Here is a 27,674-nt window from a genome sequence, read left to right on the forward strand (position 1 = left end):
GTCTCCCTTGAGACCAATTCATAGCTAGGATCTTCGCTGAAAACTGAGCTGTAAATTGTTCCCCGTCTCTCTCTCTTCAGCTTAACTGCCAATTACCAAGATCTGACAATGGCCACTTTAACACACACACACACACACAAACAGGCAGCATTCCTGTGGAGGATACACAAACCAAAAGCATAATCAATCATCCATTCTGTGAGACTCATTAAACTAGTTTTTTAACCTACAGAGTTGTTGGAGCTGCAAGGATGCAACATAAAGATATGAAGGCTTCATGATTTGTGATGTGTGGATTTTAAACCCGACTAATTCATATTACACTGAACAGACTCTCTATCTTCATACAGAGATAAATACAAACATTGTGTTTTACGTGGACAGTTGAAGCTTTTTGGACCAGACCTCCTGTGACGCGCAGAGGGTGGACATTTAACAGGTGAAATAGGCGAGCTGGGACCAATTTTCTCTACTCCAGCAGTTGGCAGATCGATCAAAACCACACACACGCACATGCGCGCGCATAGACACACGCACGCACACACACAGCTTAATTAATTCACTGCTACCATATTTCCATCCACATATGCTTCGTAATTTCCAATCTCTTGTGGATAATACTTCCAAATTTAAAATATGCAACAGGAAATATATGTTGACACAGAGTGATTAATGACCAGCCGACGTTAATTCAAAACAAACTCCATGTTTCACTGATTTAAGCAGAGATTTGGCACCAGGTGGGTGAAGAGAAAAAAGACTTTTACTTTGAAATCAGCTGAGCTCTGCTGTAAACCTTGGGTTCAATACGCGCCCGCGGTCTGTGAACACTCAGTTTGAGCCTCCATCCGTCACAACTGTTGCTCAATCAGTGCGCCCTGTTCTGTGGATGTGCGCTTTCAAAAAAAAAAAAAAAAAAAAAAAGACACCGACTCAAACAGCATCCATGCGCTGAACAGGTGGATGCTGAGAAGCACACAGTAACTTACATGTCGAAGTTCTTGCATGCGGTCCTTCATGGTGCCCTGTGTCGCCGGCAAACCACTCTTATTCCCTCAGCTGCTGTTGTCTTCTGCGTGATGATGGAAGCGGCCGGGGCGGAGACCGACTGGATGATGTGAGATCGACCGAGGCGAGGAGGCGCGTCTGGCGGCAGAGAGAGGCGGTGATTTCCCCCTCTTTCTCTCTCTCTCTGGTTTTAGACGCTGGGACCACTTCACAGAGAGAGAGAGCTGGGTGACGCGCACGAAAGGTGAGGCGAGGCCTTCCGCCGTTAACCCATTACACACCTGCATCAACTTCCTCTTTAATCCACACTAATTGATATTCTGGCAGGAGCTGTTTTCAGAGTTTCGCTCGGCGGGTGTGGTTTGACAGCTAGTTTGACAAACAAGTGTCAACAAAAACAACAACACAGCGCGCGTCTGACAATTGTGTAAAGCGTGGTTATCGATTGAGCAGGTTCAGAGATGACGCCCAGGTGGTGGTTTCCATTGTGGAACAGCTAACAGCGCCCCCTGCCGGCAGAGACTAGTATAACAACATAAATCCTCGAGGAATTCCGGCGTAATTTCATAAAATTGTGATTTTGGCATTTGATTGATTTTAAACGTATGATAAATAAGATGATTTAAGAACAATCTGAAGACAGTGATCTCTTTTCCATCAATGTCTTATGTAAATTAAATGACTTGTTCATCCTATTGGAGGAACAAAACCCCAGGAATATATATATGTTTAATATTACCAGATGAAATATTGTTGATAACACAATAATAAACAGCTGACAGTGGATGGAAATTGATGATAATCAATTGATTTAATACTAAGATATTGTTGATGTTCAACATTCACTGTGGTTGTTGACACCAGGAGCCAGTACACACACTTATTCATGTCCTTCCAGTCAAAACTGGAAACATGCAGACCGTAACCTCACCACCATTTCTGAGAAGCAAAAACAACTGGGTACAATAATGTTTTCACTCTTGCTCATCTCATTCATATGGATTAGCTCAGTCCAATCAGCTCCAGTGGTGATTGTGTTGTGTGGTTGTACACACGAGAACTAATGAAGGCGCAGCTGCTCGAAGTCAGAGCTAGAAAACAGGTCTTCTCTGACGTCCGGTGTATTTCGTGTCGGGTCGAACATCCCTGCAGGCCAAAAAAAACAAGAACACAGCAGAGAGGAAAGCAGAAAATGTTACAGGGGGAATTCAATTAAATGCATTTATATATAAAATACATGCTCAAATACTCAGACCTTGTCCTGTACTTACCGTCCTTGTCTCCTCCTCCGCTCTTTCTTCTCCATGATCCAGTCTCTTCCCTTCTTTGCAGATTTCCCCTTCATGTTTTTAAAACGACACCTTCACAAAGAAAAAGTGCCGCTGAATAGAAAGTGCAAAATGTATCTTTGTCCCAACATGAGCAGCATGAGCATGTAAAAGGGAGGAAAACCCGCCTGACAGAGTTTTAAGTCAGACAAGACGACAGCCCTTTTTTGTTTTCTTTTGGTCTTTTGGCTTCACCAAAGCAGGTATGACTGGACCTGAATTATCAAAGCCAAGACCTGAGTTCTGTCCTAATGGCAAATAATAAATGTGGTATTTTTATGCAGAAGCTTTAATGGAAAATTAAAATAAAAAAGAGGTTGTCCTAATAAATAAATAATAAATGACACTAAAATGATCCTCATAATTGATTTATCTGTTTAACGTTTTCCTTAATAATTATATTGCTTATGTAACCACAAAGAGCTTAGTGTTTAATAAAGCACTATAATCAAATTAGTAGGGATGCACAATCAGGGTTTTAAAAAGAAATATCTGCATCAGCAAGCAGGCAGATAAGCTGACAGCATCACACTCAAATCAGGAATGACGAGTTTGTTTTAAAAGCATTAAGATGTATGACAACATGTTTACCTTTGTCCTGAGTACTGAACCTGGTTTTGAACAGTTCGGTCTGATGTTTCTGATCCAAGTCCCTGAAACACAGATCACAGTGATCATAATGTGGTGGTCAAAAAACAAAAAAGCAGCAGTTTACACCATCCATCATTTTTTTCCTGTGTTGCTTACTTTGGGAAGGACTCCTGACACACCAGCAAATAGACACAAGAAGAACCTGCAGTTAAACAAGAACTATGTGAGTGAAAACACACATCAGTTAAACAATTTAATAGGTTTAAGTTAGGTTAAGCCCCACTTCTAAAAGGTACTGACTTTTTTGCTTTGCTGCTGTTGGGGTAGTCCACCACCATGCCGCCACTGAAACCTGCCTTCATGGCCTGTGCTGTGATCAGCTCCAGCTATGTAGAGTAAAATCAGCAGGTGAGTAAAGAAATCCGGGTACGATATTAGCCTGTACATTGACACAAAGCCACCATGAAGCCAAGTGCTACTGGCAATGCTTTTCACCTGTTCCGAGTTCTCAGGATAAAGCTGAAAAACTGCACGTGCGCCTCTCGCCTAAAAGAACGGGGAGAATTGATCAAACATTTTAAATAAAACATGATGTCTGGAACTTAGATTTTTCATGGAAAAAGCCAACAACAGTGATAAAACCTTACCAGGGACGAGTACAGAGTACTGAAGAAGGTGTAGAGTCTTTTTGGTGGACTATGTGTCCTTTTGTCCGCATTACAAAGCCACTGCAGGGCAGAGATACTGATGGGGAAAGGGCATAAGGTAACAGGTCAGAAATAATTCAAAATGGGAAAATTGTGCTTTCTTTTGTTTGTTTTTGTTTTTTTAGCATAAGCATGTGTTGTCCTTCACCTGATGCAACCGTCAAAGGTGCCGGGTCGGAAAGGCATCCCCTGACCCATGTCCCCCACCAACAAGTCTCCTTCTACTTCTCTCTCCAGTGCAACGTCTGTCACAGGGAAGTTAGGTGTTTAACACAATAACAAAACTTGACAACATATAAACAAACTCATTCCTCTGTTGTACAGTATAATACAGTATTGATAATTTGTTGGTATAGCTTTCAGCTCTAGCTTCTTGTTCAATATTGAGTATCAAGCTGACCCAGCATTGCTGTACTGATGTCGATTCCAACCCAGAAGTGTCCCTCCTCTGACAGGTAGTCTCCACTGAGACCAGAGCCACACCTGAGAGACAGACAGCAATCAGTGAGTGTCTCTCACCAAAAATACACAAGATACTGTTATCCTGACTCTTACATCGGGTTAGACATAATGTGCATCTTAATGAGGCAAAACTGTGATCCAACTTATGTTCAGTTTGACATCAAAATGATTGTTATGAGCCAAATTTTTTAATAAAGCACTATTCACACACCCAACATCTAGCAGGAAGCAAGGCTGTCCCTCTGGCAGGTTTAAAAGCTCCACAGCTCTCTCTGACATCTGGGTCTGGATCTCAATCATCCGAGAGCTACAGAGAAACAAAACCAGTAGAAAAATACTGTTTATCAAATCTAATTCAAAATGAAGAAACACTGCCACTCAGATAATTTGGAAGAGTAAAGACAGTTTATAAACTCCTACTATGGAGATTGTATAGTTACAAGTTGATGATGTGATGTAATTAAATTGACTAACACAATAAGAACTGATCTGTGTCCTTCTGGTGTATCCCAAGACAGTGTATTTAGACTCACTTTGTTATTGCACCAAAACTGATTGTGACAGTCAAAACAATGTGTGACAGCAGTAAAAAAATCATTAACAGTGACATTAAACTAGAAACTTTGGACACAATTGTAGATGAATACTTGTGAATGATTGATTAGTAGCTGCTGGACTACATTAACCAAGAAAACATAACAAAAACAACAGTTACATCCACACTCACTTCTGAGAATATTTTTTGGCCTCCTCTTCATTGTAGAACTGTGGAAACGAGAGCACAACAGGTTAACAGTCGAAAACAAAAGCTGACTACACTAGAGCTTCAGGTGGACATTTAAAACAGACAAGAGTACACGGCACTAACTGAGCAAAGCTAATCCCACTGTTAAAATAACAACTGACAACTACTCTGTGAACAACTATGAAGCTAAACTTCAGTTAAAACCCTTTAGAGATCCAAACTGCTGCTGCAAAAAACACTCCGTCAGACTTCAACAGCTAATCAACACAATAAACCATCAACTGACCACATCTGGGGGAGCTGTGTGTTCGGGTCGTCGACCGCTGGAGGCCATGGTCCGCCTGGGTGTGCGTCGAAGTGTAAAAAAACTGTAATTTTATTTAATAAACAAGCTAAACAAGCTGTTGTGGTAGCAGACGATCCACACGTGAAACGCCGTGACGTCATCTGAAAGCGCCGTACGGATCTTCTTCTTCGTCGAGGATAATAGATGTACTCTAGCGCCACCTTCTGCTCAGACTGTTTTGTTTACTTTTTATTAGCGGCCAATTATTAACCGAGTTACAAAAATACAGACAATAATTAAACACCAGTAAAACACAATAAAAGAAACATAAAAATAACAATGAAGACTCATTTTATTTTCATTTATTTTATTTATTTTTGTTGTGCTTCACACTCTACACAATGATTGGTCGGTAATATGAGCACCCGCTGACATTGCTTGTAAACATTAAGTCTCATTGGTTCCTTTCTCGGTGACGTACAGGATGCTGCAGCTGACTTCCGGCCCACTCACCGGCCCTTTCTCGGCAAAATGGCAGAGGTCGGACAGAGGCTCGGGAGCGGAGCGTACCGGCTATCCGGTCTCAGAAGCAAACCGAGTCGGCCGGCAGGTGCTGGAGGAAGTCCCGGATATATTCTAATAAGCTGCAGCTCCATTTACAGCCGTGTTACAGATGCATCAGTCCAGGTTCAACGTGAACTTCAGCCAGTGTCACTAAGCAGGTCGACGCGACGCAAATCAGAGAAACTTTCCAAAGTAAGAAAAAATCAGCAGGGAAATATGACTTTGGTTTGTGCCTCCTCTTTGAGGTCGCCTTACTCTGATGACTTCAGGTATATAGAATCAAGAGAGAGACTACAAGCCGTGTATCTCTCTGCGGGACTCCTCCAGGAGAAACTGCTGTCATGCAGGATGACACTGTGGAGCAGAGGAGCTGTTTCCATCCACCCTGAGGCGTTCAGGTCCCCCCAGCAGCTGCGAGCTTTCTGCACCGCTGTCTTCATATTAGCGCAGAAGGGATCAGAGAGGCTGGACTGTGTGCAAAGACTGAGACGTCTGAAACTTTATGATGACTTCCAAAAAGCATCATCTAGAAGCTACAGCTGGAGCTCTGAGGATCCTTCTCTTCTGTACAGAAGCCGAACAGCCTATTATGACATCCTTAAAGTGTCCCCCAGAGCCACGCAGTCCCAAATTAAGACAGCCTACTACAAGCAGTCCTTCATCTACCACCCTGATAAGAACCCGGAGAGCACAGAAGCGGTGCAGCGCTTCTCTCAGATCAGTGAGGCTTACACTGTGCTGGGCAACATCAGCCTGAGGAAGAAATACGACCGGGGAATCCTGAGCCAGTCAGACATCCAACGTGCAGGGAGACCCTCCTCCAAAGAGGCCACGGGCAGATCCACAGGCTCCTCACAGCAGCAGCATCAACAGAGAGCCAGACGTTTCTCCCAAGCCGGGGGAAAGCCCATGTTTGATTTTGATGCCTTTTATCAGGCTCACTACGGGGAGCAGCTGCAGAGAGAGAGGGACATGAGAGCCAGGAAGCAGCAGATGGAGGAGATCCAGAAAGGGCAAAGGAGCAAGTGGAGAGAGCAGAAAATGATGGAGATGGCTCTGATAATGGTGCTGACAATGGCTGGGTTAATTTTTATCAATCTTGCCAAGCCCTGAAATGGAAGCAGCGGCTTGGAGCAGTTTCTCTTTGGGTTGCACTTTGTGACTCTCAGGGAGGAAGAGGAGGGGGGAGGGAAGGGCAGGGTAGTGTTGCTACCTTGGAATGTTTTGCAAGTGTTGCACAATTTCAGATTATATTTAGTTTTTTACCAGAGCAAACACACAGGCTTGCTCGGTTTCAGGCTCTTTATTCATAAACTATCTCAGTCTCATGCTGAAACAGTCTTTGCATCTCTTATTTTAAGTTACCATCTTTCAGCTGCAGGAAAACAAAAAGTTTGCGTCGCACACACTGAATACACGTTAGTCTGTGGAGGAGGGATTGCAGCAAGCAAACCCTGTTTAAATTTAAATGTGGCATACATTATACTTTCAGAATCTGAAACAGATTTTTCTTCATGTCTTGAATTTAATTCCACACGTACCATTATCTAGGGAGGGGGATCCAGTGTATATCCAGTAGGACATACTGTATTTGACCATTTAAGGCTTTGTGTTTTATTTAAACCTTTGCTGTGCTCACATTGTAAACCCTGTGTGGATGTCTCCTTGCAGCTCTTTGCACCAGTAAACACAACAATTGTTGGATCAGTTGTGTCAGCCATAACCAAACATACTCAAGCCAAACAACTGATTTTGGCAGCTCATCCAGCGACTGTACAAGGAAAGGAAATTAGGAAATTAGTCTTGTTATGCTGAACAGCAGCATTTTTTCTTTTTCTTTTCACAGCATAGGTTCATCTAAAGTGTAGAATCTGAAGATAATGGAGATGTTCAACATCTTCCTCTGGATGCATATATGTCTATGTACTGTACATTTAAGATGCCACATTGTAATTAAAATGTACAAGTGGTTTGAGAAAATATAATAAAACTTGATTATTTATGTACATTTCTTTCAGTCATCACAGTGAGTTTATTTTACTGCAGTTAAGCTTTACCTTAGTTATGCCTGCAGTTTTAAAATTGGCCTTTAGATGGCACCTGAACACATGGAAATGCTCTGCAGCTGGAGGCCTGAGGGGCTCAGTGAGTTTTAACTGTGTGGGAGGATATGAATGCATACTCTGGAGGTCTTAGCTCATACAAGGCTATGTCTGCTTATTATGTCCAGTTTTATATCGACAGAGCAACACCTCAGGACTTTTATATAGTTTTCTGAACCATCTATGTGCAAATAATTGCAGAAAATGTGCAATAGTCTGTTCACATTTTATTCACAGAAATATAAAGTAGTATGTCAAGTACATCACTTTGTACAAAATTGCACAGACTCTTCAAAACTCAGTCAGACAACAGAAAATTCAACTTTAAGAGTTAAGAAAATAAAAGGGAGGCTTGAACAATCTGTGATATGTGAGATGGGTTTTCTTGCAACAGACTATTTCCACTGTGGATTTTTCATCAAGAAGAATCAATCAATTGTACATAAATAAGACTCAATAGGAAAAATGTAATTTACAGGCTGAGGAATAAATATTCTTCAAAAATAGGATTCAAATTGGCACATGAACTGCTCTCAGTCCTCTCAACTGAAATCATCTTCGAGGCTAAATGGCCATGCTTGGGGGGGGAAAGGTGCTGACTGTCGATATGTTTATTCCGACTGAGTAGAAATGTCGAGTATGTTTCAGGTTGCTTGTTAAACTCTGTGCTTGTATGTTACAGGTCAACCAACATGCTTTAAAACAATGGTTAGGCAATACAGAACATAACAGTGATATGAAGCTAACATTAGTCAAGTGAAAGGACCAATGTCTGGGACTGAGTGAGGCTGCAGATGTTGGAACATGCAGACAAAGCTACCTGGCTCCTGCATCAATTTAAAACTGCTACTATAGACATAATAGAAACGTAGTGACTCCATTGAAGAGGACACAATATTTTTGTATTTGTGGGTAACCAAAAAACCTAATTAAGGTTGTTACTATATCTCATTTTCAATCCCGCACATTGGTCCCTTAAGACTGTAAATAACAATATGTGGCTAAAGTAGCCTGGTTGTGTTCATTGCCCAAATGTAAGTCAATCCCTAACAAACACAATGTTAAAACTTTACAGCAGAAATAAACGTGTTTACAGCCTGAAATATAGGCCTCAATAAGAAATACCCCCTTCATGGCAACTGTACAGGGGTGAGTTATTTTGTATTTAACACACTCCTTTAAATGGTATTAAGGCATAAAGTCAAGTATAACTAAGCTCTTCGAGTTGCCATTTCCGGAACCCGACTTTATCCACACATTAGTCGGGGTTTGCCGAAATGGTGATGGTCAGAACCTCCACACTGAGCTTCAAAACCATTCTACAAAGAGTAAATAATTTGTGTTACCCAGCATACTGCCAGACTATTTTTGGTTGCTTGGCAACTGGTTCTGACCAAACAAATGGTTCAGCATACGATACTGGGAAAAACACATAGAGACACATGATGATTATTGAGCTTTAGATCTGCTGCCAGGTTGAGTTTTACCTTTGGATATTCAGGCCCACTGTCTTTGTGCTAAGCTAAGTTAGCCACCTTGTGTGTATATATAGCTGCATTTTATTACAGACATGATGGTGGTAAGACTTGGCAAGGAATTCTCATACTCATAATTTATATATTTCAGGTTATATGTATATGTACAGTACACAAATAGTTTGTGGCTATGTTTACTTACTCATAAAAAGCTCTAAAAAGATCAGTGTCAGTGTCAAAGTAGAGCAGCAGTGTCAAGCCTTTCCATTCAAGCATGACCATCTAGTACCCTTTGTACTACCATTCCACCTTCACAACCTCAAGTTAACCCGCAGGCTGCACAAACAGTACACAACACTGCCAGCATTCAAACAAAAACATGTTCCAACGTCCCTCCGATAAATGCTGGATTTGGTTTATTATTAACAATCATCATAATAATAGTAATAATATCTTCATGGCATTACTTCAAAGTGATCTAAATTAACAACATATCTAATCTACGGGTTATCCATGTGATGACTTTGAATACAGAACCATCACCAGACGGAGGGACCCCAAGAACCATGTTTTAGAAACACTACACACCATTCATTAAAAAGAATTGGACTCTAATACACCACCACACACTCTAGAAATAACCCAGGAGGACATCAAAATGGGAGCCATCCCATGCCGTTCCTATAGACTGAACTTTTTCCACTTGAGGAGTTTTAGAGAGAGTTCAAACATATGATCATCTGTGTGCTCAATAAAACTCAGTATGCAGAACCAACAGTAAATTAATCACCTGCATTTAATGTTTGGGCTGTTGTGGTGATGAGAGCTGACAGCATCATCCTCCTTGTTACTATGGGCAACAGTCTGTCCAAGGTAATTGTCAGGCACTAAGACCCCTTTATAGCTGTACAAGTGAAAGGAAAACATCTCCAAGCTAACATTAACACACCCATGGTTTCTGCACTGATGTTAGTGTAGAGCAAAGACCCAGAGCAGGACTTTGGAGGGAAAACCCGCGGGGACAGTGAGGATATCCGGGACAGACTCGAAGCAGCTTTACAAACAATAATGGGATGCTCTTGAAGCTCAGAAGGGAGGGACTGTTTCTTCAGGGTCATTTCAGACTCTCAACCTTCAGCGGGGTGGTGACACCAGCTTTGCACCCAGGGAACTGTGGGTGAACAGGAAGTGGTCAGAGGAGGCGAATCATAGCCATATGACTCCACTGAATCGCCTCCTCTTGTTTTCTCTGCCCACGTTTTTGTTCACCACAGCATTTCTCCTTCTCTTAACCGCTCCTTTTTACCCTCTGTGTCCCTGTTAACTCACATTCTTCAGTAGAACCACAGAGGCTGAAAATCATCATCTTTCTCTCTGATCATCTCCCTTTCCTACTCAAATCCAAGAAACAGGAAATTGCCTTGAAACAAAAACAAACAAACAAAAGATGGGTGATCCAGTGATTTGGACCATTTTCATCATCAGCCGAGCCCCCCCCCCCCCCCCCCCCCCTCACCTCCTATCAGATAACACATGGCTGCCCTGGGTCATTTAGTAGAAAGAGTACTGGTTCTCCACAGCTCGGGCTCTGCGAGTCCCATCTGCATCATGGTAGTCCTCGGATGCACCACTAGAGGCCTCCAGCAGGCGTTCAGAGCTATTGCTTCGGCTCTGCAACCCTGCTCCCACTCCTCCTCCAGTACCTGGGTCACTGCGGGAGAGGGAGGGAAGTGCAGTGGGTGAGGAGGAGGTGCTTGATGAAAGTGGGGCATCGGAAGAAGACCCTGAAGGCGCTGCGATTCCAGGAGGGTGAAGAGCTGGCTGCGCTGCATCTGCCCGGCAGCCTGCTTCCCTGGGTGGAGTGAGAACTGGTGGTACGGCCACATCTGCAAGAAGAAGAAGGATATCCCTATAATTCCAACTAATAATAATTATACATAATTCAGTGCTGTTGATAATTGTTTATTTTGGAATTTGGTAATAGGTTCCTTCGCAAAGCAGCATGTAAACACAGGCAGTGAGGGTCTCCTTTATTATCCTTTCTCTTGGTGGGCAATAACACTGACAACACTGCTGCCAAAGAGACGCCTGGCCAGAGCATCAATACAGCCTTTTACAGCCTGAATCAAACCCTCACTCTATGTGCATGTGAGTGAGTGCATGAGTTTGTGTAGGTCCTGCGATTGTGAAAACAGAGGGCCCCTTTGTGACCACCAGGGTGGGTCGGAGCTGGAGTCTCGGCCTGCATGCAAAACTGCGGTATAATCGCCCCCTCACTCTCCTGTACAGGAGGGCATTTATCCTGTGCCAGGAGAGTGGAGGGCAGTTTAGGGAGTTCTAGCTCTGCTTCCTGTAAAGCCCAACCTCTGCTATCCAACAACACATTTAGCTTCTGTGCCCCACTTTATCTGTATATCTGTATCTGTGAATATGGACATTCATTGCAGTTTTGTGAGCCTGAGTACCTGTGGTGGAGCTTCGCTGCACTTGTACATAGGAGCGTAATGTGATGTCAGTGGAGCCTCCGGATTCAAGAGGGATCGGGTGGGCATGGAAGTGTCTCAACATGTCCGACACAGTGTGGAACCACAAATGGTGGACGTGGCACTGTCCATTGTCGTTCACTGACAAACGCAGATGCTGAGGAGAGAAGGAAGGAACAGAGAGAAACACTTGACTTTGATAAAAGAGAGATAGGGGACATTATCATAGAGGCGTCTTTCTTTCTGTGGGACAGGACGCCAAGGCTGATGCCAGAGGAAGAGGTAGCAGCTGACACTTCCTCAACACTGCCGGCTGGCAGGATGTGATGTGCAGGAATCATGTTACATAAGAGAAGACAAAATGTTGACATTACTGCAGCTTTCCAGGGTCTGAACAATGTGGGTTTGTCTGTATTGAGCTGCAGCCCAAAATATATAAAAACATGGCGGAGTAGTGCAGTAACAACAAGTTAATTCGCAGTATTGATTAATCGGAGGAAACTGCTTGTTCCTTTCATATCCCGTTTTTAGTGCAATATGTTCTCTTCCCTCTTATCTACTCACCTTGGCTTTGCCCTGGAAGTTAAAGGTGAGGACGTATTCACCCGGCCGTGTCTCGCTCTGACGAATCACAAAGAGCCCATGACTTCTGGCCCCGCCTGCAAGCACCAGCTGAGCTGCCCGCACACGTGACAGCGTACCATGGAACCACGGGTAACCAGCTAAGCTGGCATCTCCATCTGAGTCTTTCGCTCCTTCACCGCCACCTAGACAGCGTTACAGATGAGTCATTGTTTCATGTTTACAGGTTTATGGGAGTGGCAAAAACCAATGTTTGTACCTGTAGAAGAGTTGGAGCCCTGGGCCTCTGGGGACTGGAGGAAGCGCTCTAAAGGCATGTGGGATGGGTGCTGGGTGAAAGGAGGTTCCCTGCAACGGACTGAAGGGGCACTGTAATGCTCTGCTGCTGTAGGACACGACCTCTCTGGAGCACGGTACACTCCTAAACATAATTATATATATTTAAAACAGTTACACATGTAAACATCATGTGGTATTGAAGGGGTGCATCTTTTGCTCACCCTCAGACAGCAGCTCACAGCTGCAAGAGGCCACCATGGAGCTATCTTTGGAGGCCTGGCCATGAGGACATGACGCCAGCTCGATGTCATCGCCGCTGTCACTGTACACAAGCAGGCAGGTCAGGCCAACCGCAAGAACGTATACACATGTGCAAACAAACATCATCAAGTCCTGACACACAGCTCTTAACAAACATGGACACAAATAATTCCTCTGTTTATGTCCCAAATCTGAATCCACTAATCCAAGAAACTGAGGAGGAATGTCAACGGTGCCAGCTCGCCCATGTTTGTGCTCAAGCAACCTGTCAAAAACTCCACTAATTGGGTGATTAATGACTGTGTGAGAACCCCCCCCCCCTCTTCTCTACATCATTGCTCAACAAATATTTATCTGGTGGTTTACCCAGGGTCTATGCAGTCCTGGATGTCAGCAACCCATGAGTTTTTCTGCAGGGAATCGATGGTTTCCAGGATGTATTCTCCCCCGTTTTCCACCTGCAGCAAAACACACTGAGCTCTGTTCACTGCACCACACCATTCAAAACACAGGTCATTTCCCAACAAGCTACATTTAAACCTCTATTCCTTTCGAGCATTTAAACTAATGCAGGTGTAAAGCCTACCTTAAGAACAAAAGTGTTGTCCTTGTCAGGCATCTCCAGCGGCATGGTAGTCCTCACCTCCACGATGGCTGACAGGGGGATGCTTACTTTTGGCTTTGAAGACTAGAACCAACACAAACACCATCATTAGAGCTCATATTAAACCAAAATACACAAATATGAATAGAGCAGAGCTAAACTAAATCCTGTAGGTGGCAACTGCAACACCTTTAAAAGCTAAAACCACGTATATATGTTTATATTTAGGTTTTAAATGAGCAGTTCAGGTTTAAATAGACCACTCCACCCTAGGGCTTTAGTTTTCAAACTTTTCCCTCACATGTGATAATTAAGGGGCAACGTGCAGTCAAACTTGATGGTACAGCCTGAGCAACAGCCCCTGATTAAAAGAGTGATACGTTTACAAAGGACTAAAGGATCTGCATGAAATAACTCCACAGCTCAGTTCAAACAGCATCCCAGCAATTATTCCTGCTAACTGACTAAAAAACATCAAACAGGAAGAGTTTACAAGAGGCTGAACACAGAAAACAGACTGGCCTCAGTTTGCCCTCTGCAGAAAGTTGGATCCAGACGATAATCTTAACAGATCCAATGAGTGTGTTTGAGCTGTGTGTATGTGTGTGTATTTATTCCTGTGTGTGTCAGGAGAGGCAGAGCGAGGAGGAGGCTGACTGATAGTCTGGCAGAGGCTTATCAGCTGATCTGTCTGGAGTAACACTGTTCTCATCTTGATCTGAATGTGCAGCTGGCTGTGGTCCACGCCCACAATTCCTTACTTTGGATCAGATGTCAAAAACCACTTCCTGTATTAAACCGCTTGGCCATTTCCTGTACGTCTATAGTGTGTAAAGCCCAGTACACACCGTCAGTTTTAAAATTTGGGGTAAACCAATGCACGTCACAGTGGGTCTTCCGCTGAGCAGACATGTTTCTGGTCACATCGTGATGTCTACCATTCACTTTCTTTGTAGCTCTTATTTTGGTCTCCACCAATTTATCAAGGCAATTCTAGCAGCAACACATTCTGATTCTGAATTGCTGTTTAGACTGTGACACTGTCATATTCAGCTTTCTGTAAAGCTGCAATATAATGTTTGCCATTAAATCTGCAGAAGTGCATGCAAACATCCAAAATGTGTGCTTTGCTCATTTGCCTAGAAAACAATTTGGCTGTGTGAAAAGATATGACATCATCCACACCTCTATAAAAGTATACCGTACACACACAACATACACAGGAAAATAAGGATGTTGCATTTGAAGTTTAAAACTAGCTTTCAAAAACTGGACAAAACTTTCTTGGTTGTAGTGTAGTCACAGACAGATTTACTGTGGGTGCTGATGGTTAATATGACCCTAGCTAGGTCATGGATTCAAAATGAACGCTGTGAGAAATGTGAGATGCAAACATGATAGAGAGGTAAGATGAAAGGTTTTCCACCTGGTAATATTTAATCCGTTTTTTTAATCAATATGTGAAAACATTCAGGACTCCTTCCTTACAGTATGATAACAAACACCGCCTCTGCTGTGTTACAACTGTTACTCTGCAGTTACTGCATGTTACTTTGTGTGGTGTGAAACAGAGAGTGGGTCATCTCAGGGCCTGCTGCTGTGTCATAATGCGGGCAGTTAGCGTGCTGCAGTGTGCTGCCTGTGCCACGCAGAGCAGCCAGCAGATTGATGGCCCTGACAGGGACGAAGCCAGAGCAGGAGCAGGCAGGAGAGACAGTTTATGAGTCAGTTTATCTTTCCAACACTGTTGACTCTGCACTGTTATGATTTGTAAGATGTGAATAGGATGGCAGTGATAAAGAAAGTCAGAGAGTGCCTGTCGAGCTGTGTGTGTGTGTGTTTAATTAATGTGTCATCAAAGCTGTAACTGCTGCTCTAAAGTCTCCCTGCAAATCTCTGCTGACATAAATGTTTCCACATGTGGATGTTCACAGAACAGATGAAACTGCTGAAACTCCATTATTAAGTTTAATTTTATCGGTTCCTCTTGTGGTTCTCAGTGACTGACTTGAGTTCAAGTGACTCAGAAACTATTTTTGTTCCTATTTTCAGTTTGTCGCCCATTTGCCAAAGACAAAGAAGTAATCAATATTTATTTTTGCACACGAAAGAGAAACTTTAATATCTCCTCGTCTAATAGAAATCAATGTACAAGCTTCCTCTCTCTCTCTCTCTCACACACACACACACACACACAGTGTCTGGTTTTCAGCTCCTTCTCCCCTTCCCCTTCCCTCCCACCTGTTCTTACCCCTCTCCCCTCTCTGCAGCCTTATCCCCACATTCCCACCCGCCATGATCAAAGGACGGTGGCACATTTACACACACTCAGCTGCACAGCCCTCACCGCCTGCTTAAGGTCAGGGGCAATGATCTGGAAATCCCATACAGACAAATGTGAAGGGTGTATGCATACACATGAGTGGAAGGTTTGACCGGTGTTCTTCAGCGTCAGAAGTGCCCGATCATCACAGTGAATATAAATCTGAGATCAAGGAAGGGCTGCACCTAATGATTATTTTCATTATTGATCCTTTTAGACCTGGACAATGTATTATACCTGGAGAAAGGATTGCTTTAAAGAGAAGGACACAGGCCAAAAGGGCAACAACATATAAAGTCCAAATAAAAGCAGTGACCTTAAACTCAATGCTGACACAGATTTTCCTGCATCTTAACTTATTTTGTTTTTCTTTTTTGTGTGTCTTTTGGTTTAGGATGAGGATATCATGTGTTTGTGTGAGCTTATGTACCTTGGGTGGAACATAGAACTCCAGCAAGAACTTCTCCCCTCCTTCCTCCCTCCTCGTCTTCCTCAGCAGCAGACGACACTTCTGCCACTGCGCAGCACCCATACAGTTTGTGTCATCAGCCACCATGTACCTCAGCGCTCCCTCCCTCTGGATTTCCAGCATCTCGGCTTTGTGGCCCTGGGAAGCCCTGGGAAGCCGCAGCTTTTGGGACCACTTTTCACCCCCTGCTGCTTCACCTCCTCCTCCTCCTCCTCCCCCAACTCCCCCACCTGCACCATTAGCCTTCCTGGCCCCAGAGGGAGCGTCAGGTTCAGGGGAGGCCCGTCTGTGCCACATCTCCTTCACCCCATCCACCACACACAGGCTCATGTTCCTCAGGGAGAAGCCTTTCTTGAAGCGGGCCTTTGGGTGACTGACTGACACGTCCTCTGAGCTGCGGGACTGTCCCAGTGCAGACACCTTATGGGTGGTCTGGGGGCCTCTGGTGGCGGTGTTGCCACTGCCTCCCCCATCTAGCCCTCCCCCTCCACTGTCCATACTGTCCAGGGATTCACTTGATGCCCCGGCGTCCTTGCGTCTCTGGTAGAGGTCGTGACCGTAGGACAGTGGGCAACCCTGGATTCCCAGGAAAGGAACAATGCTGTACTTGGGCACCGCGTTGGAGCCGTCCTCCCCTGGTGAGGAAGCCTGGTTCTCCCGGGCCTGGGTCAGGGCTGCAGAGAAGCACTCCAGGAAGTGGTGGGCAAAGTGTTGTGAGAAGCTGGCATCGGCACCAGGCGAGTCGTAGCACGGGTTCTCCAACAGGAAGCGTTGGAACTTGTCAGCAAAGTCTGCAGCAGAGGCTCGAGCATGGAGCTCACAGAACTCTCGCCAGTCAGGCAGTGGGCACGAGGAGGAGAGCTCCGGGCTACCAGGCACGACCGCTCCGTTCATCACTGGGCCATGCCAACCCACCGAGGAGAGGCTGAAGAAGAGGAAGAGGAGCAGAGTGTTAGTGTGGAATGCAGTGTGTATCTGTGTAGCTGCTGGCTGCGGATCACACATACAACAGTTGTGGAACAGCCTGCATGTGTGATGGTGTAAAGCATAAAAGACGTGTGAATGAAGCAGACTGTGAACCAGCTTGTGTGTGTCATTATAATATTCATATCTTGATGGTATTAAAAATGAAGCCAGTGTTTGCAGATTTTCTCTGACATGTTTATCAATAAAACATTGCAAAAGCTTTCCTAGATGTTTAATCACACAAGTATTTATTTTCAGATTAAAGTGCCCCAAAATTTTCCCACAATCTTTTGCAATCAGTGTGCAACTTAACATGAACGCGAGAACCCCCACTCATTGAATTTCCTGTAGATTACTCATTTACCGAGATGTAAGCTTTTATATATTCAGAAAAACAGGCCTGTTTTCAAGCCAACTGTGTGAAACTCTGCACCCTCATTTGCAGACTTTTGACTTTGTAGGTTACTACATCAACCCCCATGACCAGACAAGTGTGTTTTTACCATCAATGAACCTGCTGACTATGCCTGAGGACTTGTTGGAGTAGGTGCTTCTAAATCAGTTGGAGGAGATGGGAGAAGTTCCCCTCTTAATTTCATAATCCATCCATTTTCTTAACCCACTTTATTCTGTATTACAGGGTCATGAAGCTGGTAGCAGGATGAGGATTTCATGCTGGAGCCTATTCCAGCTGTCCATGGGCTACACCCTGGGAAGATCACCAGTCTTTACCATAGAGAGAAAAACAACCAGTCACACTCACACCTAGACTCAATTTAGAGTCCTCAGTTAACCTAACATTGGTATGTAGGAGGAAGCTGGAGTACCCGGAAAAAAATACACACAGGCACAAGGAGAATGTGCGAAGTCCACACAGAAAGGCTCCACTAGATTCAAACCAGGAAACTTCATGACGGTGACAGTGCTATCCACTCCACCCACATGCCACACTCAGATCATCCAGTGTTTTATAAATGATTTAGACAAGACTACTAAGTCTAAAAAACCTCTGGAACTGCTCTATAATAGGACTTCGTAAAAAGCCCAAAAATGTGAGAGAACATGGTGGGACTGTAGACCAGCAGCTTCATCCCCACTGACAACAAGCAAAGACAACATCCTTTTTCACTCTGCCAGGGATCTATTCACTTGGAGAATCAGTGACAGTTCAAAATTATGGGCATGAAGGTTTGAAGTCTTCTTCTGAATACATTGAATGTGACAGCAGATTGAAAGGAAATGATCAAGAAAGCTTGCACCCCCCCATCAGTAGTGATGATGACTTCTGACATGCTCTCAGATTATGCGATTTAACAGGAAGTGTGTTCCGTCAGAGAAGGTTAAGACAAACTTGAATCCAACACAACCAGAGCATACGGCTCCTCTTTGTGTATCTCACTCCTGGCTGTTTTTCTGAATAATGAGTATTTTTTTAAGACATCCACTTGTCTTTACATTCCTATCCTTGTATGATTCAGTCTTTAGAGCTGCATCCCTCTGTGGCCCCAGCAGTGCCAAACCACATCACATCACAGTGTAAACTCTTTGCAACTGAGTCTTATCAACACTGTGTCAGTAGAAACATCTAATGACAGTCCACCCCCCCTGCCTCGGCACATCAGTGACTAATGCATCACTGAACAGAGTCAAACAATCAGACACGTTAGATTGATAATTGCTGTAAATCACGCAGATAAAAAGAAGATATCGTGTGAGTGGGCAGGCTGAGCAACATACGCACGGGGACGGCCAACACTCCCCGAGCTGTGAAAGCTAATTCTCAGAGCTGCTGGGTTTCTCTTGGCAGTTCACTCACAATGTGAACTCAAATGTTTGCTTACTGAAATTGCACTCTTAAACCAAATCACGCATACATTCACACTGCAGAGTTTTTCCTGGAATTCTTCCCGCAAGCTGCTTTATTGTCATTTTCAAAAGCGTCTGTGTGGGTTGTCTTTTCAAAAGGGATTAGCACAAAAAGAAAAAAAAGTCTCCACTGGAATTAAATCTGACACGCATGTTTAACTACAAACCAATCACGTTCTCTCATTCCTTCTAAAAAATGATTAAGGAGCCAGCTGTTTGAAGAACAGTTTCTGAGCTCATCATGTAGAGAAACTCCTGGATGCTGAGACCGGGTGTCATGATTTCAGATGAATGCTGTGATGGTAGTAGAAAGACTATAAAGCAAAGGAAAGGGTGGGATAAGAGAATAATAATAAAAGAAAAGCAGCAAAGCAAATGTTTTGTTATCCGCATGGATGTCCCCAAGGAATCTAAAGTGCCAACACTGTGGATATTTGATTTTCTTTTTTTTTTTTACTTTAACTTCACCTCCTCTGCAGTAGTAGGTGGTCCGGAGGTCAAAAATTAAGCTGTTTTGCTTTCATTTGTGAGACTTTCCCTTCTTAGTGCTTGGTTGGATGAATAGTGAAGAAACATGAATGGGGAGCACTGTGTTGTTGTTGCCTTCCCTCATGGTTGAGCCTCAGGCTGAATTGCAACCAAACACTTTCATAACCTGTCAGCAGGTGACAGAAATACATCCGAACAGAGTTCAGACAGACAGAGAGGAAATGGAGGGGTCGAGCTTAACTCACAAACAGAGGCCAAACATTTTAACGTTAATATGTATTAACTGGAAACATAAAGAAGTGTTTATAAATGATTTATTTAGCATTTGTAAATGTTTAGTTCCAATTAATATACCTGTTCCATTCACTAAAATCACTTCTCATTCATGAATCTATCACTTCATTCATGTACACATCTATCCATTCATTCTATGGAGCCACACAAGGTTTGTAAGCTAAACTGCTAATGACCAAGTGTTGTTCTAATAATTTTCTCACTCCCCTTGATTGAATGTGTGTGTGTACATGTGTGTGTGCTGCTGCTGCTGCTGCTGGCAAGGAAGTCAATACCCATTCAGCTATTTAAAAAACCTGCACTGGGCCAACTTTCCACTCATTCAGCAGAAAAACAACAACACACACTGAGGTGCATTTCTCAAACTCCTGCCCTTCCGCAAAGATGAGGATGTATCTTTCTCCCAAGGATACTGGACTGACTGTACACCAGCCCACACACACACATGCACACACACACATACAGTCATCGAGTCAGCATGAAACTCAAGCCATGAGACGCTGGAGGAAGTGGACAGCATTATGGTTTTCTGAGGCTCAGCAGACTGAGGGAGACTATTGAAAAGGCACACAGGGATTTAAAGTTAAAACCAAGACAGAGGCAGCAAAAAGAAGAAAAACACAAGTGATGTAGAGAAAGAGGATTAGAGAGGAGACAAAGCAACTACACACACACACACACAAGTTTTGTGAATTGTTCACAGTGGATCCATGTTAAATGTACATTTGTATTTGTTATTCTCAGACATGTGACTTTGTATTTCCTCACATGTTCCTGTGCAAATAAAACTCATCTCTATTTTCAGAGAACATTTTATAAATATGAAGTTCGTGGATAAAACAAATGATGTCTGTTGTTGCATTTTAAACTGCAAGCAAACTTGCAGTACCGTAATTTGCCACTGTTAAATATTGGAAGCAAATCTGAGTGGAGGTGCTGCTATTAGCTCTCTGATTGTAGCTACGCACCTTAGCCTGTTATAATCGATTGATCATTAATGCCAAAATGTTTCCTGTTTTCCTTTTCTGACTGAAAGCCTATCATGGAGTATTTTTTTACATTGTTTTACTTAAGTAAGTGCACACTTTTTCCACCTCTGGAGGGGGGCATGTTTCTAACTCCATGGGCCAGCTGCTAAAACAATCAGCGAGCATGTGGAGGTGGAGGAGACATGGGGAGCATAAAGAAAGAGACATATTGCAGGACGAGGGGGAGCAAAGGCACCATGTAGATTCTCACATCCCCATGACTCCCCCCATACTTTTCTTTCTGCTCTGATGGACCAGAAGAAGAAAAAAACAGACTAACAGGAGTCGTGGGGAATCTAAAAATGTTTACCTCCATCCTTCGTGCCTCAGAAGCCCTTTTCCTTCCTGTATCTCTTCCCTATCTGCTGTAAAAATCTACCACTGCCGTGCCCCCTCCTCCTCGTCCTCCTCCCCCTGCTCCTGCTGGTTCTTTACCCAGGGGAGCGGGGCAGATATCTCTGTCAGATGGTTGGGAGTTCTGTCTGTAACCGTAAACTGACTGGGGAGGAGAGGAAAGAGACATTACTGTGCAGGGAGAAGTGATCAGCTACAGCCTGCAAAACACATTGTACAAGATCCGCTCACTTCAAGCAGAGCCCTCACAGGACTGAGCTCCGCGGAGCCAGGGATTACACAGCCCCATTAATACTGAGGTGCTGTGTGTAGTAATGTACATTGACTAAGAACGTGATACTGCAGTTTCTAAAGCTATATGTACCTCTTCCACACTGTGCATGTAGTTTATGTATGCTGCGAGCAGCTTCATGCCAGCAGCACACCCTCAGTGACTGGCTGATGAGGATGATTGGTGATGTTGTGCTCCCACCCCGGGGAGTTTAGGCCATGTTTTCTAAGATTAGCCTGCTCCACAGCACAGCACATGGCTAGCAGCACACTCAGGGCTGTGCAGTGCGTACATAAACAACATCTTCAGCGCTATGTGAAGCCATTAATTATGTGCTCTTACATAAGATGTAAATATTGCAGCACTCATATAGACTAAGGACATTCAAGGATCGCAACATATGCACATTGATAGTCACACTGTACAGACATGTGCATCATAAGAGGAGCTGCAGCACTATTTAAATAGTTCATAATATCAGAACAAATTCTGAAAACACAGTAAGTTGAAAGAAGTTATTAAATGTTCTCCCACCTAACATCTGATATTTCCAGTAGTGTGACGGTATAGTCACAACTGGCCAAATGCCAGCAAGAAAAACATGACAATGAATCAACACATAGACTGGCATACTTCAGAATAAGTAAAGGCATTAATGGTACTGCTGCTCTTATACTGGTACAACTGCATTATTGCTTGATCACAAACCAATACAGATGATCGATTTTCAAAATGCATTTCTTCATCAAGCATCTTCATGTAAAAATGTTCCGCTTTAGCAGAGTTTGCTGCAGTTGGCTAAAGTAGCATATACTTTTTGGCATTGTGCTGACTATTAGTCAAGAAAATATTAATACAATTAATATTAAATATTAATAAAAATCAAGCACCAACTAAATCTGTAGTAAATGAGGCATTTGAAGCTTTGACTCATGACACGTGGCTTTGCACAACTAAAACAGGTTTATAAAAATCTAAGCTGGATGTGACTAAACCACCAAATAATAAGAGACGTATAACCATGGCTAGGACCTGGGTGGAGTTACTACTGTGTAAAAAAAATTAGGCACCAGGCTAACCCTGGCATACACCATGCATTGACCCATTAAATAAACAAATTAACATTCCTAACAATATAATTAGTAAATCTTACATTAAACAGCATCACAACAGGTGGCGGGGGCACAGATATCAGATTGAATGAACAGGCTGTCTGTACTGTTTTGTTTCTCTATGCTGAAGGAAACAAAAGCAGACAAGAGGAAAGTAACTGACAAAAAAACTGACGTACCTACAGAAGTCGAAATAAGGATTATTACAGTAGACATCCAGGAGTGTGGAGGAGTGTGTGAAGACAACAAAAAAGAAATAATCAAAGACCAGCTTAAAAGAAAAGGATGATAGAAGTGCACAAAAAAACATGCACAGAGAAAAATTCAGACATAAGATAAAACTCCCAGGAGGGAGAGATCAGAGAGGGTTGATGAGAGAAAGCAGGTCAGCAGTGATAGACCCCTACCCTCACCTCAGATCTGTTCACTTCACAGCAGCCGGTGACCTTTAATCTGAGCAGTGATAACCTCGTCCCTCCTTAATGTGCCTGAATACTGTCTGCTGGAGTTCCAACAGAGCTGACAGAGAGGCAAACGCTGGCAGTGATGATGAACACAGACAGGCATTATGAAAGGTATATACAGTCCTGATCCAGACACTGATACACACAGCTGCATAAAGCTGTCTGTGTGTGTGTGTGGAGGCAGACAGATGCAACCGTTGATAAAAAGCCAGACATGATGGAGAACGAGCATTCCTGAAGACCGAATCACCACCACAGTTTACCTGCAGGGATTTCCTAATGATGCAGGTAGCAGGGCCTCATCACACGGATATTAAACACATTAATATGTCCCCAACAGACACACACACACACACACACACACAGTCTCTCTCTCACACATGCTGCCTTCTGACAATGTAAATGTTGAGTGAGCTCCGGCATCCATATGGCAGCCGGTGATAAAGGACTGAGCGCGTGGGAGATGCACATTGCACCACTGACTGCCATTTCCTGTCTCTCACCCACCAGGTCTAACTAATTTCACAGATGACCACAGAGACGGAGGAACACTGTACGAACTGTGCGAGCATCAGGCGTGTCAGTTACTGAAATAGATGGGTTTTTAATTTGGACTCACTGAGTGAAGCTGATGGAAAAAAAACAGCCTGATGATGGTGTCAAGGAGAAGGAGGAAGGGGAGGAGGAGGAGGAGGCTCAAGGAGATGGAAACAGTCGCTTCTGTTTGTGACTTTTTCACAAACAACAAAAATCTGTGGTGTTTTGTTGGACTATGAATTGTTCACAGCATTAATTGTATGAATGTAGACGTAAACCAGGCTACGATCATTTCTGTTTGTAAAACGCTTTCCTTAAACTTCAATAAAAATGAACACTTTAAAAGTATTTTACTTTAGTTGAAATTAAACTCAAATTATGGATGATGGTGGAATGCATATCGTATTTGGTCACTACTGGCAGAATGCATACTCCACCAGGCATGTCAGTATGTTAAAGTTTGAATTAAATGGAGAATTCTAATTAACAAAGCTAAATTATTGTCATATATAAACACTACAGGCCTACAGAACAAACAAACCTGGAAAGAAGGCTGTAAAGCAAAAATAAATTCGTAAAAGTGATGGATACATCCATCATAATAAAACTTAAAGCCAGTGATGTAAGGTACACACGGCATGTAAGCAATTCATTAGTTGCATTAAACTTCATCCTCTGATCTATCAAAATACATGTAGTCTCCTGAGTCTCAGTGCAGAACATCACCCCTGCAGGCTGATCAACCCCATGACACTGTAAATAAACACTGCACTAAATGTCCCTGTTACCTCAGAAAGAAATGACAACATATGAACATCAATGGAACATGATGGAAAGAGACCTAACGCTCTCTGAACAGGACTGTTTTATGTGTGGTTGAACGGCTCGGCAGAAGAATCCGGGAGCTTTTAGCTGAACAAGTGTCATGTTTTTGTTCATTTTGATCTTAGACGTTGCTTAAATATGAGAATAAAACAACATCACTCAAAGACTTTCATCAAATACACGCTGGTTCCTTTCATAGTGTCAGCGAGAGATGAAACGACATCATTTGTGATGATGTTCTGATTATTCTGTCCATGCCCTGTATTGGTGTGCATCACTTAGGCTCGTGACTGATAATCTCACATTTCTGTTTTTTCATTTCTGCATCTCTGTAAACCTGGATTTTAGAAAGATGTTGATTAGAGAATATGGAATAACTGAGCTATAAAATCACACCACACTGACAGTCTTACAGTGATGTGGATCTTTCTGTATGAGCAGGCCTGCATCCTGTTAAAATCTGACTTATTAAGCTTCATATTAACTGACTGTCTCCTGTAGTCTATAAAGAGACACATGAGAGAAAGTCAATAGCGGGCCTAAAACAGGCCTATGCTGCAGGCCCGGAGAGCCTATTTACAGCCAGCAGCGGATCGTTGTGCAGGCTGCGCACTGACTGGACTTCATGAATGGGAATCGGCGGCAGCAGCAGCCTCCTGCTGAATGGCTGACAGATCCGGGTCCAGGACGCAGGCGATGAATGAGGCAGGCTGCGTGTGCAGTCACGAGTCCATACACTGGGTTTTTTGATCATCTCGAGCGGGCCTGAACATCACATCATATCACATCACGTCACTTTAGAGGACATCAGGCCGCTGAGCCGTCCTGTGACTGACCACACTTCACTCCCTCAAGTCTATTAAATGGATTATCGGAAAAGCCCCTTTACACCGCGACCCCCCTTCTTCATGTGCAGGAAGCCTCATCCTCACACCCTCTCTCTCTCTCTCTCTCTCTCTCTGTGTCCAACCAAACCAAAAAACAGCCAGCACACCACCGCACTTGTTCTCCACCATCACAGTCTGAGCGCAGGTCTGAGCGCGGAGGCTGACTGTGGGGATGATGAAGCGGGTTTAACACCGCCACACAGCAGCCTCCTCTCCGCCTCAGCACCTGGACGGTTTGTTGTTGTTTTCATCATCTACAGACCACAGCGCCTTCCTCCTCGCGGCACCACCAGCAGCACACGGACACGTTCTGACAAATGTCCGATAATGAGCGTCAGGATGCTCCAAACGCACTAAATAAGAAATAAAACGCAGCAGCAGCGGCGGCGGCGGCGGCGGCAGGTCTCACCTCAATGCAGGACTGGTTTCATGACGCTGCTGTCTCTGAGGCGGTCCTGGGTTTTCCTGTGAAGGTGGTCACTCTTCAGAATCAAACATGCTTATTCCCCGGCTCGTCTGCTTCTTCTTTCCGGTTTACACGAGCTCACAGCCGGTCAGTCTCTCCCTCCATCTCTGCTCGACGCACTGTGGTGCTGAACACTTGGCTCTGCTCTCCACAGATCACCATCAACACTGGAGAGAAAGGAAAAGTGCTGCTTCCGGCGAATACTTTCACAATAAAGCTCCAAGTTGCCTGATAATCAAAGCAGTTTGTAGCTTACCACCCAAATGCACCCAGAAAAAGTATCACTGTGCAAAAGGCAGCACGAGTGACTTGAAGTCTAAACTGAATAATTTACATATAAAGACTCTAAGAAAAAATACGAATATTTGTGCGTTTTATGGATTCACAGGGAGCCTCACATGCTTTTTGGCTTAAACAGGGGCAAGATAATTGCAATATTTGGTGGTGGCTTAAACATTTTTACATTCAATAACATTAACTTTATTTACATCTTTTCTGACACGTCCATAAAGAGGAGAGAATTCCTTGTTTTGATTAGATGGGTGTTATTTTTTGTCATGCATTCTCCTGACAACACACACACACACACTGTCAAATTATGTTAGTGGGCAGTACAATATTCTTTAGATTGTGTGTTGTGTGACTTTTTCAAATTATGCAGCAATAATAAGCAATGACTGATCTGGAAAAAAAACACAGTTTTGTACATCCCTGTTGTATAAATAAACATTTCTATTCAATTACAATTTTGTTAGGAATTAAATGAATTTAAATGACACGCTGTGATCACATGATGCCTGTTTTTCTATTGTTCATTCAGTGCTTTGCTTCCTCATATGGCCCTTGATAGAGGGAACTAAAATGCCCTGTGGTCTAACTAATGTATTGGTTCCTTAAAAGTTGACCTTTCCAAAATAAACAACATCAAAAAGTCAGTTTTTAAGTTCCGAACTTTTATTTTGAAGGTGTGGCCACATGCTGGCACGGTCTGTGTCCTTTGCTGAAATGACTGCAGCTTTCTTCACTGGGGGTGTGTATATGTGTGTGTATATATGTGTGTGTGTGTGTTTCACTGATCTATTTAACACTGCCCTTAAAGGAGCCACGCCCTTTTATTGTTGCCATAACTCAGCATGGACATGATGCTGTGTGTGTGTTGTCTGGAGAATGCATGACAAAAAATTAAAACCCTTCCAATCAAAACAAGGAATTCTCTCCTCTTCATGGACGTGTCAGAAAAATGTTAAATAAAGTTGATGTTATTGAATGTTATTTGGCCAGAGGAGACCTTTCAGGTTGGCTCGGTGATGTTTATCTCTCATCGAGTGGCACAGAGACTTTACACCTTCATTATAATCCTCTCTGAGAGGATTGACTCTGCAGGGTTAGGAGCTAAAGCAATAACCTGGTCAAGCTGCAGGCAGGTGGTGTAGTGAGAGAGGACGAGCTGCTCTGGAAGGTTAAGCTGAATGTTTCCTCGTAAACCAGCCACTCCACACCTGTTTCTAGTGGGAGAAGTCACACTGTGAGCTCCTCTCCCAAACTCTTTTTTCAGCTGTTAAGCAGCTCTGAGTGTTCTCTCTGTAACGATTAGCAGGAGACAAATGATTAAACAACACAAAGTGATTGAAACGCTGCCAGCTGTGATGCCCTCTGCTGCACTGTACTGCCTTCAAAGAAGCAACTCAAGGATTCCTGAAGCTTTTAAACTATTGACCCCAAAAGAGATCATTAGAGGTCTGTTTGATAAATGCAGGTAAAACATTTTCAGAGATCAAATCTGTTGTACACTTTCCCAGCAGTGTTTGATATTCTGAAATTTAACTGTATAACATTCTTAAAAAAA

At 43.4% G+C, this 27,674-nt stretch overlaps 4 protein-coding genes across 14 annotated transcripts in view; 1 reads left to right on the forward strand and 3 right to left on the reverse strand.

Moving 5' to 3' along the window:
• stx1a (syntaxin 1A (brain)) overlaps positions 1-1,426 on the reverse strand; it is a 55,552-nt gene extending 54,126 nt beyond the window's left edge. For 9 of the 10 annotated variants that reach the window (XR_003671563.1, XR_003671564.1, XR_003671562.1 and 6 more), the window contains exon 1: positions 990-1,426. Coding sequence is in view for 5 of the 10 variants with exons in the window: in XM_028419053.1 (XP_028274854.1) it covers positions 990-1,019 (30 nt within the window). In the remaining 5 variants the exon portion in view is untranslated. The remainder of the gene's footprint in view (positions 1-989) is intronic. The other variant, XM_028419054.1, reaches the window with a different exon arrangement.
• A 368-nt stretch (positions 1,427-1,794) lies between these two features.
• bud23 (BUD23 rRNA methyltransferase and ribosome maturation factor) lies at positions 1,795-5,293 on the reverse strand. Its single transcript, XM_028419732.1, has 12 exons — positions 5,128-5,293; positions 4,824-4,861; positions 4,308-4,403; positions 4,035-4,117; positions 3,783-3,879; positions 3,575-3,671; positions 3,423-3,473; positions 3,228-3,313; positions 3,084-3,129; positions 2,928-2,989; positions 2,280-2,369; positions 1,795-2,154 (listed from the first exon to the last, which is right to left on the reverse strand). The coding sequence occupies exons 1-12, from the start codon at positions 5,173-5,175 to the stop codon at positions 2,100-2,102; spliced, it is 849 nt and encodes a 282-aa protein (XP_028275533.1). The 5' UTR covers positions 5,176-5,293; the 3' UTR covers positions 1,795-2,099.
• Positions 5,294-5,609: 316 nt separating this feature from the next.
• Positions 5,610-7,629, forward strand: dnajc30b (DnaJ (Hsp40) homolog, subfamily C, member 30b). Its single transcript, XM_028419844.1, has one exon. The coding sequence runs from the start codon at positions 5,659-5,661 to the stop codon at positions 6,802-6,804; it is 1,146 nt and encodes a 381-aa protein (XP_028275645.1). The 5' UTR covers positions 5,610-5,658; the 3' UTR covers positions 6,805-7,629.
• Positions 7,630-8,062: 433 nt separating this feature from the next.
• sh2b2 (SH2B adaptor protein 2) lies at positions 8,063-25,975 on the reverse strand. Of its 2 annotated transcripts, XM_028420455.1 has the most exons (9): positions 25,772-25,975; positions 16,231-17,194; positions 13,460-13,561; positions 13,240-13,331; positions 12,834-12,934; positions 12,593-12,754; positions 12,316-12,518; positions 11,734-11,908; positions 8,064-11,154 (listed from the first exon to the last, which is right to left on the reverse strand). In XM_028420455.1, the coding sequence occupies exons 2-9, from the start codon at positions 17,161-17,163 to the stop codon at positions 10,820-10,822; spliced, it is 2,103 nt and encodes a 700-aa protein (XP_028276256.1). In that variant the 5' UTR covers positions 17,164-17,194; positions 25,772-25,975; the 3' UTR covers positions 8,064-10,819. The 2 variants fall into 2 exon arrangements, with proteins under 2 accessions (XP_028276257.1, XP_028276256.1); XM_028420456.1 differs by lacking the exon at positions 25,772-25,975 and having other exon boundaries at positions 8,063-11,154; positions 16,231-17,193.
• Positions 25,976-27,674: the final 1,699 nt, after the last annotated feature.

Source organism: Parambassis ranga, chromosome 13 (assembly GCF_900634625.1).
Source record: "Parambassis ranga chromosome 13, fParRan2.1, whole genome shotgun sequence".
NCBI classification, from domain to species: domain Eukaryota; kingdom Metazoa; phylum Chordata; class Actinopteri; family Ambassidae; genus Parambassis; species Parambassis ranga.

Excerpts from the sequence above, each read along its gene's own strand:
- bud23 (XM_028419732.1), bottom strand. The coding sequence starts at position 5,175 with ATGGCCTCCAGCGGTCGACGACCCGAACACACAGCTCCCCCAGATGTG. Across the intron at positions 3,314-3,422 it reads ATCCTGAGAACTCGGAACAG|CTGGAGCTGATCACAGCACA; the intron begins GTGAAAAGCATT and ends TACTCTACATAG. Across the intron at positions 2,370-2,927 it reads GTTCAGTACTCAGGACAAAG|GTGTCGTTTTAAAAACATGA; the intron begins GTAAACATGTTG and ends TTCTTTGTGAAG.
- dnajc30b (XM_028419844.1), top strand. The coding sequence starts at position 5,659 with ATGGCAGAGGTCGGACAGAGGCTCGGGAGCGGAGCGTACCGGCTATCC.
- sh2b2 (XM_028420456.1), bottom strand. The coding sequence starts at position 17,163 with ATGAACGGAGCGGTCGTGCCTGGTAGCCCGGAGCTCTCCTCCTCGTGC. Across the intron at positions 12,755-12,833 it reads CTGTGAGCTGCTGTCTGAGG|GAGTGTACCGTGCTCCAGAG; the intron begins GTGAGCAAAAGA and ends AATTATGTTTAG. Across the intron at positions 11,909-12,315 it reads ACTTCCAGGGCAAAGCCAAG|CATCTGCGTTTGTCAGTGAA; the intron begins GTGAGTAGATAA and ends TTCTCTCCTCAG.